This window comes from Rosa rugosa, chromosome 3 (genome assembly GCF_958449725.1).
Source record: "Rosa rugosa chromosome 3, drRosRugo1.1, whole genome shotgun sequence".
Lineage (NCBI taxonomy): Eukaryota > Viridiplantae > Streptophyta > Magnoliopsida > Rosales > Rosaceae > Rosa > Rosa rugosa.
The window spans coordinates 6738988-6752271 of NC_084822.1; the positions used below are offsets into that span (position 1 = coordinate 6738988).

The following is a 13284-nucleotide window of genomic DNA, read 5'->3' on the forward strand; positions in this document are numbered from 1 at the left end:
GACCGTGTATAGCTATGCTGCTACTGCATAGTTTCATAGTGACAATCTCACAATGAAAACTTGTCTTCAACAAACAGTTTATTTATCCAAGTGAACTTCACATCCGCAAGCAATGACCACAAAAGAGGCACTCTTAAACTCGGCTACTTAAAACAAAATTGTTTTGTGCAAATATCAGATTCATAAGATTTAACTATGACATCAAGTCAATTCCATATTACAAGACAAAGTAAAATACAGAAACACAATTTAATTAGGGGAAAGATTTCAGTATTCAAGGATGTGAAGAGAATTGTATGATACTACAGCTAAACTCCTTGCAATCCTCCTTACTCTCAAGGGATTGGCATGTTACAGTCCTAAAAAAAAACAAGATAATTTCTATTCTGCATGCATTTACAATCCAACATGACGTAGGGGAACATGACCGTAGGGGAATATGATTAGGTCAAAATTCCAGAACTTCAATAAGAAAGAAGTATCACAATCATATTCAAGCTGCACCTCATGAGGTCCAAAGAAAGGCCTAATGATGGGTTTTACTGTCTCACGCATGCTCATCATTCACATGATTGGGAACTTCAGCTTGGCTGTCCAGAGGCATATACTGTGCCATTATAGCTCTAATTTCTGAATCCATGTATGACTGCAAAAGCAACATAAAAAGTGTCACTTATAGCTCTAATTTCTGAAATATTAAAACAAAGACGTCGAAAAGATTTGTGCCTGGCTTTTTTTAACTACACAATCTTAGTAATCATCCTGTAACTCTAGCAGTTTGCCATAAGTTAAGAGCAAAGAGCTGATTTCAAAGACTCATAAATTCATAGAAAAGTACCCTTGGTAGTCAATAACCTTGAAGGGTTTGAGTAAACAGCATGACCCAGGTTCTGTTGGACTTAAATAACTACTCCTTTCCTCCAACCAAACAAATAACTACAGTTCTAATACATGAATCTCGCACATATGGATCTCACCCAAACAAAATACCAAAAGTAAACTCATACGGAAAATACTTTGTCAATCTGACATCAAAGGTTCCCAGATACAAGAAACTTGCCTATACACTATTCTTCTTACCATGATGAAGATGTTATCAAATCTCGTTTTCATAAAGCCTCTACAAAAGGAAATATTTGACAAGACCCTATTGACTTTATAAACTTCCAACCAAACACCCTGTTATGAGTTCAGATATCTTTTCGAAAAGTACTGCTACTCCTATTTACTAATTGTAGCACATTATATCTTTGCTCACCATTATTGAAAGAGTTATCATATTTGTTACACTAACTGCAAATAAATGCAGGCTAAAGATAATCGGATACTACCACCTTATATTGGAAACTCCATGATTAAGAATTATGTCCGAGTTTATAAACAGAAATGAAACAGAAAGAACTTACCCGTAACCGATATTTGTACACAAGATATGCCCCACCAGAAGCCATAGCCAAGCCAATTAAAATAACCCACACAGCAGCCCATGCAGATGATTTTGATCCTCCAGAAGTCTTGCCTGCAGATACGATGTACAGCACATCAAAACAAGTACTTGCAGTATACATATATAGAACACATACATGAATTAAAAGCTTGAATTGCTGGACTCACTTATGCAGGTGTCATGATCTTTGATATACAAAAGATTTCCACTACATGAGCAGTCATAACTTCCCCAGGTATTTTTACAGGAGCATTCAGGGCACTGACAGGCTTTCTTCTCTTTGCATTCATCGATATCTGAAGAAAAATTTATGTTAGCCATACTAGTCCAAGGTACTTCACTTCAAAGATGCTTGTCTAATTCTATTTGAATGAGTTACTTTTTGTTAATTATAGTTCTGAGAAGTCATTTTAAGTGTCGAACCAATCTAAAACAATTGAAAAAATAAAAAATAGAAATATCAAGCAAGCAAACAAACAAAGTCAGGCAGTCATGAAGGTAAAGTGATCTTCACATTGGCTGATTTAATGAAAGCAAGGATCATTCACATATGAGTGGGATATTGGACCAACAACTGCCTTATCCACAATGATCTTGATAAAGTACTGACTAACTTGACAAAAGCTATAAAGTTCTGAAGCAAATAAGCATTTGCACCAGGTCTGGGTACAACTGGTAACTATGAGAGGTTCTGAACAAAGCTTGCAGACTTGTAGTGTTTGATCTTCATGACTTGATAATTAATGATTTAAACAAATGCATGGGCAGAGAGGTATGTACACACATGCTAGGGAGCTGAACTACTGTGATTAACAAAAAATTTGCTTCTAAAGAGAGGCGTAGTTCGACTAAGTACTGAATCCCATTCCTTTCTATTCATGCAAATGCCATATTTTCAGGTCACAGATGAAGCTACAGCAGAACCTATTAATTACATGCACTCTACGTATGACATATGCAAGGTCAAGCATTCATTGTGGTCTATGTCTTGATGCACCACTGTGATAAAACCTGTCTGAAATTGGACTCTAGACATCAGTCCATTTGTATGTTTTGTTGTATCACAATGAAACTTAAAAGTTAAATAAAGAGTGCATTCCAGGATGTTTAGCTTCTCTTACCTTCACAAGTTTTCACACCATCACCTTTAAACCCAAGAGGACACTTGCATTGCACCCCTCCATCATCCTATTCAGAGAAACATGACTTGAAATTAGTTTATTTTCTGATAAATAAAAATAACAATAAAAAATAATAAAAGAACTTTCCTTCGAACAAAGAAGTATACAAAAAGATCACTTACTGTACAAGCAGAGAATGCATGCCCATCTCGAGCTTCATGCCAACAACCTCCATTGTTTACCTTGCACCTCCCAGGCCCACTTGCTGGCAGGCAAAGGTAATATTCCTCAATAAAAGTATAATGCATACAGAGAAAAATTTTGCACAAAAGGAAGAAACCCAGCTATCCTCTTATTAACACACACACATATTGAGTGCAGCTTTTCATTCATTGGTAAACCATAACAGATGCATTTATCTTGATCAAAATTTTAGTCAGTAATGAGTAAATATGTACATAATCAGGATCAATTCAAACTAAATGTTGATGGAACTTTTTGAGCGACTCGGAAATCAGCCTCCATAATTTATTCCCTTACTTTAGTTTCGCTAACAAGGTTTGAAGTCAACAAAAAGCAGAAGTATTTTTACCTTCACAGGTAGTGTAACCATCTCCTTTGAACTGCACACCATCAACGAGAGGGCACTCACATACCCTCCCACGAAAGGTATCCTGAGTATTCCAACGAAAGTAAAAGGGACAGAAAAGAGGGGGGTTAAGATACTGCATCTTCTCATTTATCAAAGGACATCTGATTGGCCAGTAAGTTCAATTTATACCTTGCAGGCTGTAATGTTGGCAGCTTTATTTTGCCAGCAACCACCATTATTGTCCAAACACTCATTTGTCTCAACATCTACCATCAAACATTGAACCAACACTCAAGTTCAGAACCAACAAATCAGATAGGCACAACAACACACCACGCTAGCAAGTAAAAAGGACATACCAGTACTCAAGCAAACAGCTGGCTCAGTAGTTTCTTCAAAACCAGAACAGATGGCCTTCAGAACTGCACTTTTCGCCAACTTTCCTGCACACGGAAGTATGTATGTGAGGAAAGCTTCCAGATTGTTATCCAAGAAATATAAGCATAGAAACAAACCTCGGTATTGTCGATTATTGACAACAAGTGTAGGCAATATGGTTACATCACCTCTTGTTCCCTTCCCAACCTACAAAAACATGAAATTTGTCAAGAAAGTATGCATAACTACCTAATATAACAAAATTCAAAGAATTGCATTAGATGTAGCTACTGCTCAAATACAGGGAAACCATTGTAAATGAAGCAGATAAAAGCTAAGAAAGAAAATGTCATTCACAACAGAAAGATACCTGAGCATCTTGCTCCTCTTTCAGAACAGGATTTTCAGAGTCTGCATCTGAGTTTCCCATACACTTGTCGATCTTCTTACTATCAAGCCCTGACAATACGACCCATGCATATTTAAAATTTGATTGCATTCATGTAGATCTAATGAACGGTAGATGAAAAATTAATCATTTACCGAGAGACTTAATGACAGCATCAGCACATTCCTTGTTGTATTTTTTCTCTTTCATTGGACATCTGATTTGAAAATCAGTCACATAGTCCCACCATACCCAAGGCTTTCGAGTCTCATTTGCTACTTTAAAAACACACAGCTGCCTTAAATTTTCAAGAACCACATCTTTCCCTTCGTAACCAGTGCTGAAGTCTTGTTCAGGGTCAGGAGCACAATATCTTCCATGATTGATACACTGAGATTTGCACTGTTTGCTCAAGGTGAATGCCTTAGGACAGTACCAAGTTATATAATGCGGTGTGAACTGAGTGTAACCCCCTTTTTCAAGTATCTGGGCTGCACCCCTAAACTCCTTTGTAAATTCCATCAACATGTCACACTTAACCCCACATTCATCATTACTGTTGGTCCATAGTTCATATTCCACACGGTCATCTGGGTGAGGAACAGATTCTCTCCAGTCAAGGTACACATTCACCATATCACCAGAACTGATGGCCTTCTTCAATGTTTGACCAAAACTTTTTTCAATGAGTGCAGATGGTATAGTTATGTTTTCAATGTATTTGGCAGTTGAAATATCTTCTTCTGGTGTGTCCATAGTTATTAACGCCTCCTCAATATCATCAGCGACAAGGACTGCAGAAGCTCCAGCCTTCTGGGCATTCCAAACCTTCAAGGCAAAGAAGCAATCTGGAACACCAATAGCAGTTTCAACATAAGCATTGGTCAAAACAAAGACAAATACGCATTACTAAAACTTATGTTCTAGGAATCTGTTAAGAAAAGGTAATGCTCATTAAACCTAAAAACTTTGAATCAAACTATGAAAGCACATACACCACTAAAAAGCAGGAAAAAAAAAAACATGCACCAAATTAAGGGCAACTAGTAAGAATTCAAATCAGTTATCACCAAATAAGATTAACAAAGAAAGATAAAGCAATTGTCAAAACGACAATTTACAAATGCTGATATTCACCCCTTCAATCTTTAGTATGTGTTAAAAAGTAATATTATATAAGACAAGTATAGCGCTTCACGCCATTTCTTTTAAAATGTCTTATTTGTACCAAACTAAGAAAACTTAATACCAAACCTATTGAGAACACTAACATACTAGCATTTACAGAATGTTTGAATTAAGAAAATTAGGGGGCATAGGATGAGATGGAGAGGACCTCTGAAAACCTTTCCGGTTAATAAAACTGGAAACCGAAGACAAATAATTTTCGAGCAATAATGCTTCCTCCTAGCCCAATTTTATTTTTGCGACAAAAGTAGACAGGTTTGGAAAGAGAAATAGAACTTTCTATTTCTGTAAACAAAAGAACGGACGAAAAGATAGACGATCTGAAGAAATTCTAGTCTTGCTTTGGTAGAGAAAGTTTTTAATTGGCTCGAAAAAGCTAAAAATAGATATCAGAAGTGCATCTCCGCAGTGGACGAAGATACTATGTAAGCTTCAATATCCTAACAAGAACCAGACTTATTTAATGCATTGACTGTCTGTACAATCAGCCAAAGAAGACCTAAAGTAGGCACATTAACCTAATGTCTCCATAATCAGGCCACAATGAACAAATTGAAGCTCAAAATACAGAAAAGTAAAAATCCCAGAACTAAAAAAATTTATCCCCAAAATGAACTAAACACATTAATTCATCCTCAACAAAAGCATTCAACACTACTCAGAACTAAAAAGGCTACCTGAAATAACCATAACAGACAACTAACTGTGAAAACTCATAGTAGGCAATAAATACTCAAAACTATAAATGGGTGCCCCCCAAAGGATCTAAAATCCACAAATTGAACCTCAATACTCATACAACAATCAAACTACTGAAAACCAGACAAAGGGTACCTCCTAATCAACAGATATCAGAAGAAAGAATGGTAGAGAAAGTATTTAATTGGCCGGAAAAAGCTATAAACAGATATCAGAAGTGCATCTCCGCCGTAAACAAAGAAAAATAAGTAAGCTTCAGTAACCTGCACATTGACCCGACGTCTCCATAATCAAGACACAATGAACTAATTAAAGCTCAAAATTCAGACAAGCAAAGAACCCAGAACTACGAAAATTTACCCCCAAACTGAACTAAAGACATCCTCAACATCAGCACTCAAATCACCCAGAACTAAAAAGGCTACCTGAATTACTCAAAACTAAAAAAGGGGTACCTCCCTAAAAATCACAATATCTCAAATTATAACAATCAAACTACTCAAACCCAGTTAAAGGGTACCTCCTAATCACCCTAAAAGTAACATTCAGAACCTCAACACTTATAGTAACCAATAAATCACTCAAAACTACAAAAGGGTACCACCAAATTACTCTTAACATTACAAATTGAACCTCAACACTCATAACAACAATCAAATTAAAAGGGTACCTCCTAATCAACCTAAAAATAACAAACAGAACCTCAACACTCATAGTAACCAACAAATCACTCCAAACCACAAAAGGGTACCTCCAAATTAGTCTCAAATTCACAAATTGAACCTCAACAATCAAATTAAAGGGTACCTCCTAATCAACCTAAAAACACCAAATAGAACCCCAAAACTCACAACCCCAATCAAATTACTCAAAACCACAAAAAGGGTACCTCCACGATCGACCAACAGAAACGTCGGCAGAGCTCCGGGATCGGATTTGTACGAAAGCCCAAACTCCGAGAACTCCTTACACCCCTTCTGATTCTCCTTTGGATATATAACAGCACCAGACATGCTCCCTCCATACTGAGGAAGCCCAAAGTTGCCAATGGCACTGTCATATTTCCCTTTGATTTTATCCGGTGACGTCACCCTCAAGCTGTTCTTCTCCACCACGAACCTCCCCATCGATAAAGGCGCCATCGTCAGGACCAGAAACCCTAGAAAGAGTCCCACCGCTGATCTCTGAAGCTCCATATCTCACACCACACAAATTCAAAAAAAAAGATGGGATTTTTATGTGAAATTCGAGAAACCCAGAACGAAAAAGATGAGCCCTTTTTTCGGTTCTCTTCACATAATAGCTTGGTGGGGTTGTGATTTTGGTTCTGTAAAGCTACAAAGAACGAAGCTTTCTGTTAAACAAGTGTGGTTTTTTTGGAGACGAAGATCTCTCTACTTGTTTTTTTTGGGTCCCCAAGTGATAAGACTTTATTACATTTCTTAAAGCCCCTCTGCACAAATTAGATTGTTGCTAAGAGGGTTATGACGTGGTCCGATATTCCCGAACTGCCCCCGATCAGATGATCCTGAGGCTAAAGACACAAGTGGCAATTTGGTAAAGTTGGACTGGGGAGTTGCCGGTCTCATTGTACCTAACGTTTCTCACACTGGTCTGAACTTCAACCTTTTCTGCTATCTTGTTTTCTATAGCTCACGAGCGTCTTGTTCCACACGCAGAGAGGCTCTGTGCCTTAGTGAGGTCAAGGTCTTCATGGCTCCATTGGCTTGAGTCTATTGGGTGGCTCTCTATATTATTATCAAACTGCAATTATAGAAGATTGATGATCACGTGTTTAGAACGTGAAGGGATTTCATAGGTTAAGCATTGAGTATAATAGGGTTTAGATTTCTTTACACATTTCACTGTTCCACAAACTGGACTCCAATATTGAGAGACTAGTTTAACTTGACCAAAGCCCTTTTACTAAAAGGAAATGAAATAGGTAAATCGAAAATGTTAAAGTAATATAGCAATCAATCAAGGTAATGCAATAGTCCAATAATTAGAATTTGGTCTAGTGGATAAAAATATTTTTCTTTAATAAAATGTTAATAGAGGTTTCAAATTCAAATCTCTTATTTTCTTTTATAAGGAAAAAGAAAAAAAAATGCCCTAAGAAGTATAAATTTTTTTATCAATGGCTACAAGCTTTTGATTTGGCCAAGTTTTGTGGATTAATGAGAAATTGTTAAAGTACCTTGGAAAATATAAATCCCATTGTGTAATTTTTCAAAGTTGCCCCATTTTGAGGCATGTCTGTTCTATTCACTCTATCTGGTGTACAATTGTTAACTTCAGAAACTCTTAAATAGATAGCAACATAACATTCTCGCTTCCCATACTAGAAGAGAAGAATGGTGGTTTCAAAAATAAATATTTGCAACTGCTATTCAGAACCCTACCCTAAATTAGTGCTATAAAGTATAAATTCAATGAGAGTGACATTAACCATACATCACACATCCACCAAAAACACCAATAAAATTAGTTCCTTTACACTGAACAAAATACAAAACTCTACATTATTTACAAGTGCATATGTGACTGTAAGAACATTTCAGGTCACCTAACATTTTGGCATTGTTTCAAACTAATACAATTCATTGTTGCCCATTGTCTACATTGAATATTGCATTCATTTGTTCCATAACCATAGTAGTCCTCTCCACATTCTTCAGAAGTACCCCATATATCTTCTCCTTGATCCTCCCATAAGCTTCCAATTCAGAATCTTCTTTGCTGACAATCACATCCAACCGGTCTCCAACTTTCTTAATCTGACACATAGTCTCGGCTACTTGGCTATCCGATTCCATAAAATCGGTTCTGCTCTTAACCTCATCCAGGTAACTCTCAAAGGTAGCCAAAAACCATTTCCTGCATTCATCATGTAAGGATTTTTCCAGGTCTGCAGCTGCGGATAAAGCACTTCCCTTCACCCAATCGTGCAAGTTTTCTCTCTCCGAGACCAATCCAATATGAGCATCATTCTTTTGCTTCTTAACTATAAGTGTACCCTTTGGTACATTACCACAAGTTTTACTTGATTTATTTGATGAATTTGTAGCCTTCATTGGAACACTATCAAGAGAAAAAGATGGGGAAAGATCAGATGACATTGCTGCTTTAATCCATGATGTTGCATTTTTCTTCCGGTCCACTGCAAGTATCAATGCTTCCTTGATGGAACCAGGGCTGCCTAGATTTGTGTCATCATCTCTAAGAGGACTGATGTTGGTCAATGACTGAACAATTAATCGAGTATGAACCAAGTAGTCTTGAAGATCGAAGAATTTAATAATTGACGGAAGATGCTCCTCCCCTTCGGCTAATTGAAGTTCTGAGTATGTACTGAAAACGTACAATTCAAAAACTATGTCATCACCAAAGCAATAGTAATTTGATGTTTTTCAGATTTATTAAGCATTAAGCAAATAGATATCCGCAAAGTGGAGCAATTTAATATCTATTGAATACTGAACTTAAAGGTGACTATTTTTGTTACGGTTCTATATCGTTATTTATAAAAACGGATTCCACGTTAATGACAATGTGGATTACATGTACAATAGCATCCAAAACCTCATAATATGATACAGGATTATAAATATACATTAGCACACCTTAGGCATTTCAGCAATCTCTCAGCAACAGAAGTCTCTTGCAAAGCCTCCACTGCAGCAAGCAGAGAAACATCTTTGTGCCTTAACACCTCCTACATAAGACATGACAGTTGTGGCTCAATGAGCTATTAATTAACTGTCAGAACAAGCCTCATGAACCAAGTGAAACACAAAATACCTTTCCCAGAGTCACTAATGTTGGAGGAAGGGAGTTCCATTGTATATTACTTTCTGACCAGTTACTATCAATGGCCAAATTAACCGTCACTGGAGGATCTAAGGGCTGCTCACAATTTTTCGCGTACACTGAGATCTTATTGTTGGAGTTTTTACTTGATTTCCTAGCTTGATCAAAGCTAATTGTTCTTTTTATTTTACAACTTGAATTGTCATCTGAACCATTTCTTGTAGAACGAACTGGAGAAACCTGTCAATGCAGAAAGAGCAGGAAGCATTTTATTAGGATAACTAATTCATAACGGAACGCATACTATAGGAAACCGACATGTCTTGGAGCTATACAAAATCACGGAGCAAAATATTTTTATTTTTATCAATGACAAACACAAGCAAAGCACTGGTTCAGGCAATCCACGGCAGTACAATGCATCAAACAAAGAGGTATTCGTGGTGAACGACAAATCATGACATGTGCTTGCCATAATACAATCATTGGGGTACCACTGGTCCACAGCTCGAGTTAAACATAGCATTTCTCAGAATTATGACAAGTAGAAATTGTAGCTTCACACATAAACAAAAAATTTGAATTCATATATAATTTGAATGTAGTTTAGTTATCGAAAAGTGACTTCGATCATCTAATGACAGAGTTCTCTGGCCTAGATCACCTCGTGTAAAAGCTTACTGATTCATTTGTCCTAAAGTTAATGCTGACTAACAAAAAACAAAATGGCTTACTTGAATTAATTGAATTTACACCAACTTTTTCCAATTGTTAATTGATCAATGTTACAAAATCATTCCACGTACCAAATGGTACTCAAACTACAAAAACATAGTTCTTTAGAGGAAATATGATATAAAAGAAGAATCATTGAGATGCTCACATGCGCACTACGGCTGCGCCTAGCACTTGGCTTTATCTCATGCTTTACAAGTGGGAAATCTGCAGCTTCTGGTCCAATCCAGCTCCTTCTCCTCGCAGTTTGTGTCAACGAGGAAGAAGATGTTGTGCTTTCAGAATCACTCTCAACATATCTTGAGCTCACTTTTCTTGACCCCTTTGTCACCTCACATATTTCCTTGTCAACAACATCACCGCTTCCGGACCTACATATCCTTGAGATCTTCTCGCTTGGGCGGGCCTTAGAGGCCCTCAAAGATCGAAATTTTGACTGTGGCTTCTTCCCCACGTTACTATTCTTTTCCATTACAAATAGTAAATCAGACGCCCCTTTAAAATCCACAAACTTATCAATGGAAACGAGATCTTCAAGCTGTCCAACACAGGGAATTAGTTGGCCCGGGACAGGGTTTATACCTCTAAGCACAGGCACTGGCCGCGCCACCTCCAACTTTTCGACATATATCAATTGCCCTAGTTGCAATGTGTTGCAAAGAACCATGTCATCCTGCTCTGGAGGCAATGACACATACATTGTGTGTGCAGCATCTGAAACCTTTAAGTAAAACCCTTTATTGGGCCAAAGATCACCTTCTGCTAAAACAGGCATGATGCTCCTGATTTGTAATAACACCGGTTTTCGATCACCGTTCAGGGCCTTTGGGTCACTTCCCATTTCTTCAACAAGCTTCTCAAGAACCCCAGAACTCAGGCTAGGCATTTCGTCAAAGGTGGAGGGCATAAAATGAAGACTTCCGTCTTTTCTTTACACAAAGAATGTAAACGTAAAAAGTCACTATCTTTGAATCTTTTGGATGAAACCTAATAATGATTGGGCAAAAAGCTTGAAGAAATGAAAAGGGTCTTTAACAATGGGGTTCAAGAATGTTCAGGTACTGAAAAGTCAAGCAGAAATGGGAAACTCAAGGGATGACTTTTTCATAGAGGATGAAATTAACAAGACGGTAGGTGACGAATTTGTGACTGTTATTAGACATGGATTATTCTCAGTAATCTTAGAAATCTATAAAATCGCCATAGAAGGCGAGACATGAGGAGGTAGTTAAAACCGTTACGCTTACGGGTTTAGAAAGAGAGTCATTGGGTGAGGCCAATGAGGAGAGTAAATAGTTTATTTTTCTTTTCTTTTTTATTTATTATCTTAGAGAAATTTTAAATACACACCCCTAATTACTTAATACACATCCCTCTTATTTTATATAGAAAATTACACACAAGTGTTATTTTGAAACTTTAATTAGCCATAAGGCCACCTAGTTTTTCTTGTACACATAAGACCACTTTCATGTTCAATTTATTTTATACTTGACGATTTTGCCCATTTGCAAACAAAACAGTCTGTCTCTCTCTCTCCCCTTCCTCTCCGTAACCACAGACCTCTCTCTCTCTCTCTCCCCTTCCTCCATGTAACCGCAAACCTTTCTCTAGAGCTCACTTGGACCGCCGGAGCTAACTACCGCCGGGAGAGAGTGATCGAGCCTCTCCACAGTTTGAATTGGTCGTCGGGCTATCGGAAGAGACTGATTCGATTCGAATTCATCGTCCGATTTTATGATTCACCAGGCCGGAGCGGTGTGCGTCACCAGAGGTAATGGCTTCATCGATGACGGTCAGGGTCCCCTCCATCTTCCTCCGTGACTGGATCGTCGTCGTTGTCATCCAGAAGATCTGGTATGTGAGCTCCAGTGTCGGCAAAACCACCTGGCCCTACGACTCCGGCATCTGGTCCAAAAACGACGGCGACGACATCGTCTCCGCCTTTGAAGGCAACTCCAACCTCTTCTGGCGGCTTCGACCTAGTTCCTACCGCCGAGATCTGAGATTGCATCTGAGCTCCGATTTGAATCCGTCAGGATCTGAGATTGCATATCTGAGCTCGGATTTGCTTCTTTGATGCGGTGTCGTTGACGTCCCTTCCCACAACACCTCTATTCTGTCATCACCGACCTTAATTACACCTTCGATTTGATTTTTTGATTTTGTTAATGATTTTTGTTATAGGAAAAAAATTAGACTGCATGATTAGAATTTGTTTAGTTTGGTTTGATTTGATTGTGATTTATTGGAATAAATGGGCTTGGATTTGTTTGAATTCATCTGTTGTGGAATTTTGCAGGGGAGAGAAAAGAGAGTTGTGCTCTTGTGTGATGGGGGGATGGTTTTGTGGTTGAATTTTGTTTTCTGATAGTGTTGTGATGTATTTTGATTGATGAATAATGAACCATTTCTTGTATGTTATTTGTTGCAGTTAGTAATTCTCTATAACTATTATAGCGGCTTTTCAACATAGTGATAGTATATTTTTATGTCTATGTTAGTATTTTTTCAACATGATGTCAATAGCTTCTATTTTCATTTTCATTATTTCAAGTTAGCAGCTCCGTGTAATTGTTCTAGTGGCATTTCAATATCGTGATAGTAGCTTCATGTGTCTATGTTAGTATATTTTCAAGCTAATGTCAATAGATTTTTTTTTTCAAATCATTAGCTCTTTGTAACTATTATAATGGTTTTCCATCATAGTGATCGTAGCTTTCTATACTTATGTTAGTAGCTCTCTAATGTTAGTGAGAGTAGCTCTCTAATGTTAGTGAGAGTAGCTCGTTGGTGTTGGTGACAGTAACTTTTGTTTTTGGTCATAGTAGTTTTCTGGTGTTGGTGAGAGTAGCATTTGTTGCTGATGAGAGTAGCTTTTGGTATTGGTGACAGTATCTTTTGTTGGTGGGGATAGTAGCTT

The 13284-nt window shown here is 37.6% G+C and overlaps 2 protein-coding genes across 2 annotated transcripts; both read right to left on the reverse strand.

Moving 5' to 3' along the window:
• Nucleotides 1-235: 235 nt before the first annotated feature.
• Nucleotides 236-7271, reverse strand: LOC133736317 (vacuolar-sorting receptor 3-like). The gene is made up of 12 exons (XM_062163772.1): nucleotides 6703-7271; nucleotides 4082-4774; nucleotides 3909-3997; nucleotides 3676-3745; nucleotides 3520-3603; nucleotides 3350-3426; nucleotides 3161-3242; nucleotides 2751-2833; nucleotides 2569-2635; nucleotides 1615-1743; nucleotides 1407-1519; nucleotides 236-646 (listed from the first exon to the last, which is right to left on the reverse strand). Exons 1-12 carry the CDS (start codon nucleotides 7007-7009, stop codon nucleotides 548-550), a joined length of 1893 nt encoding a protein of 630 aa, XP_062019756.1. The 5' UTR covers nucleotides 7010-7271; the 3' UTR covers nucleotides 236-547.
• A 1019-nt stretch (nucleotides 7272-8290) lies between these two features.
• LOC133740732 (uncharacterized) lies at nucleotides 8291-11461 on the reverse strand. The gene is made up of 4 exons (XM_062168676.1): nucleotides 10510-11461; nucleotides 9618-9866; nucleotides 9440-9531; nucleotides 8291-9167 (listed from the first exon to the last, which is right to left on the reverse strand). The coding sequence occupies exons 1-4, from the start codon at nucleotides 11266-11268 to the stop codon at nucleotides 8417-8419; spliced, it is 1851 nt and encodes a 616-aa protein (XP_062024660.1). The 5' UTR covers nucleotides 11269-11461; the 3' UTR covers nucleotides 8291-8416.
• Nucleotides 11462-13284: the final 1823 nt, after the last annotated feature.

Bases quoted from the DNA above. Each gene is read 5' to 3' on its own strand.
- LOC133736317 (XM_062163772.1), bottom strand. From the start codon at position 7,009: ATGGAGCTTCAGAGATCAGCGGTGGGACTCTTTCTAGGGTTTCTGGTC. The intron at 1,744-2,568 runs GTAAGAGAAGCT...ATTTTTCTTCAG, and splicing joins TGGTGTGAAAACTTGTGAAG to ATATCGATGAATGCAAAGAG. The intron at 1,520-1,614 runs GTGAGTCCAGCA...TCGTATCTGCAG, and splicing joins AGATCATGACACCTGCATAA to GCAAGACTTCTGGAGGATCA.
- LOC133740732 (XM_062168676.1), bottom strand. From the start codon at position 11,268: ATGCCCTCCACCTTTGACGAAATGCCTAGCCTGAGTTCTGGGGTTCTT. The intron at 9,867-10,509 runs GTGAGCATCTCA...CTGCATTGACAG, and splicing joins GGCGCAGCCGTAGTGCGCAT to GTTTCTCCAGTTCGTTCTAC. The intron at 9,532-9,617 runs GTATTTTGTGTT...TGTCTTATGTAG, and splicing joins CATTAGTGACTCTGGGAAAG to GAGGTGTTAAGGCACAAAGA.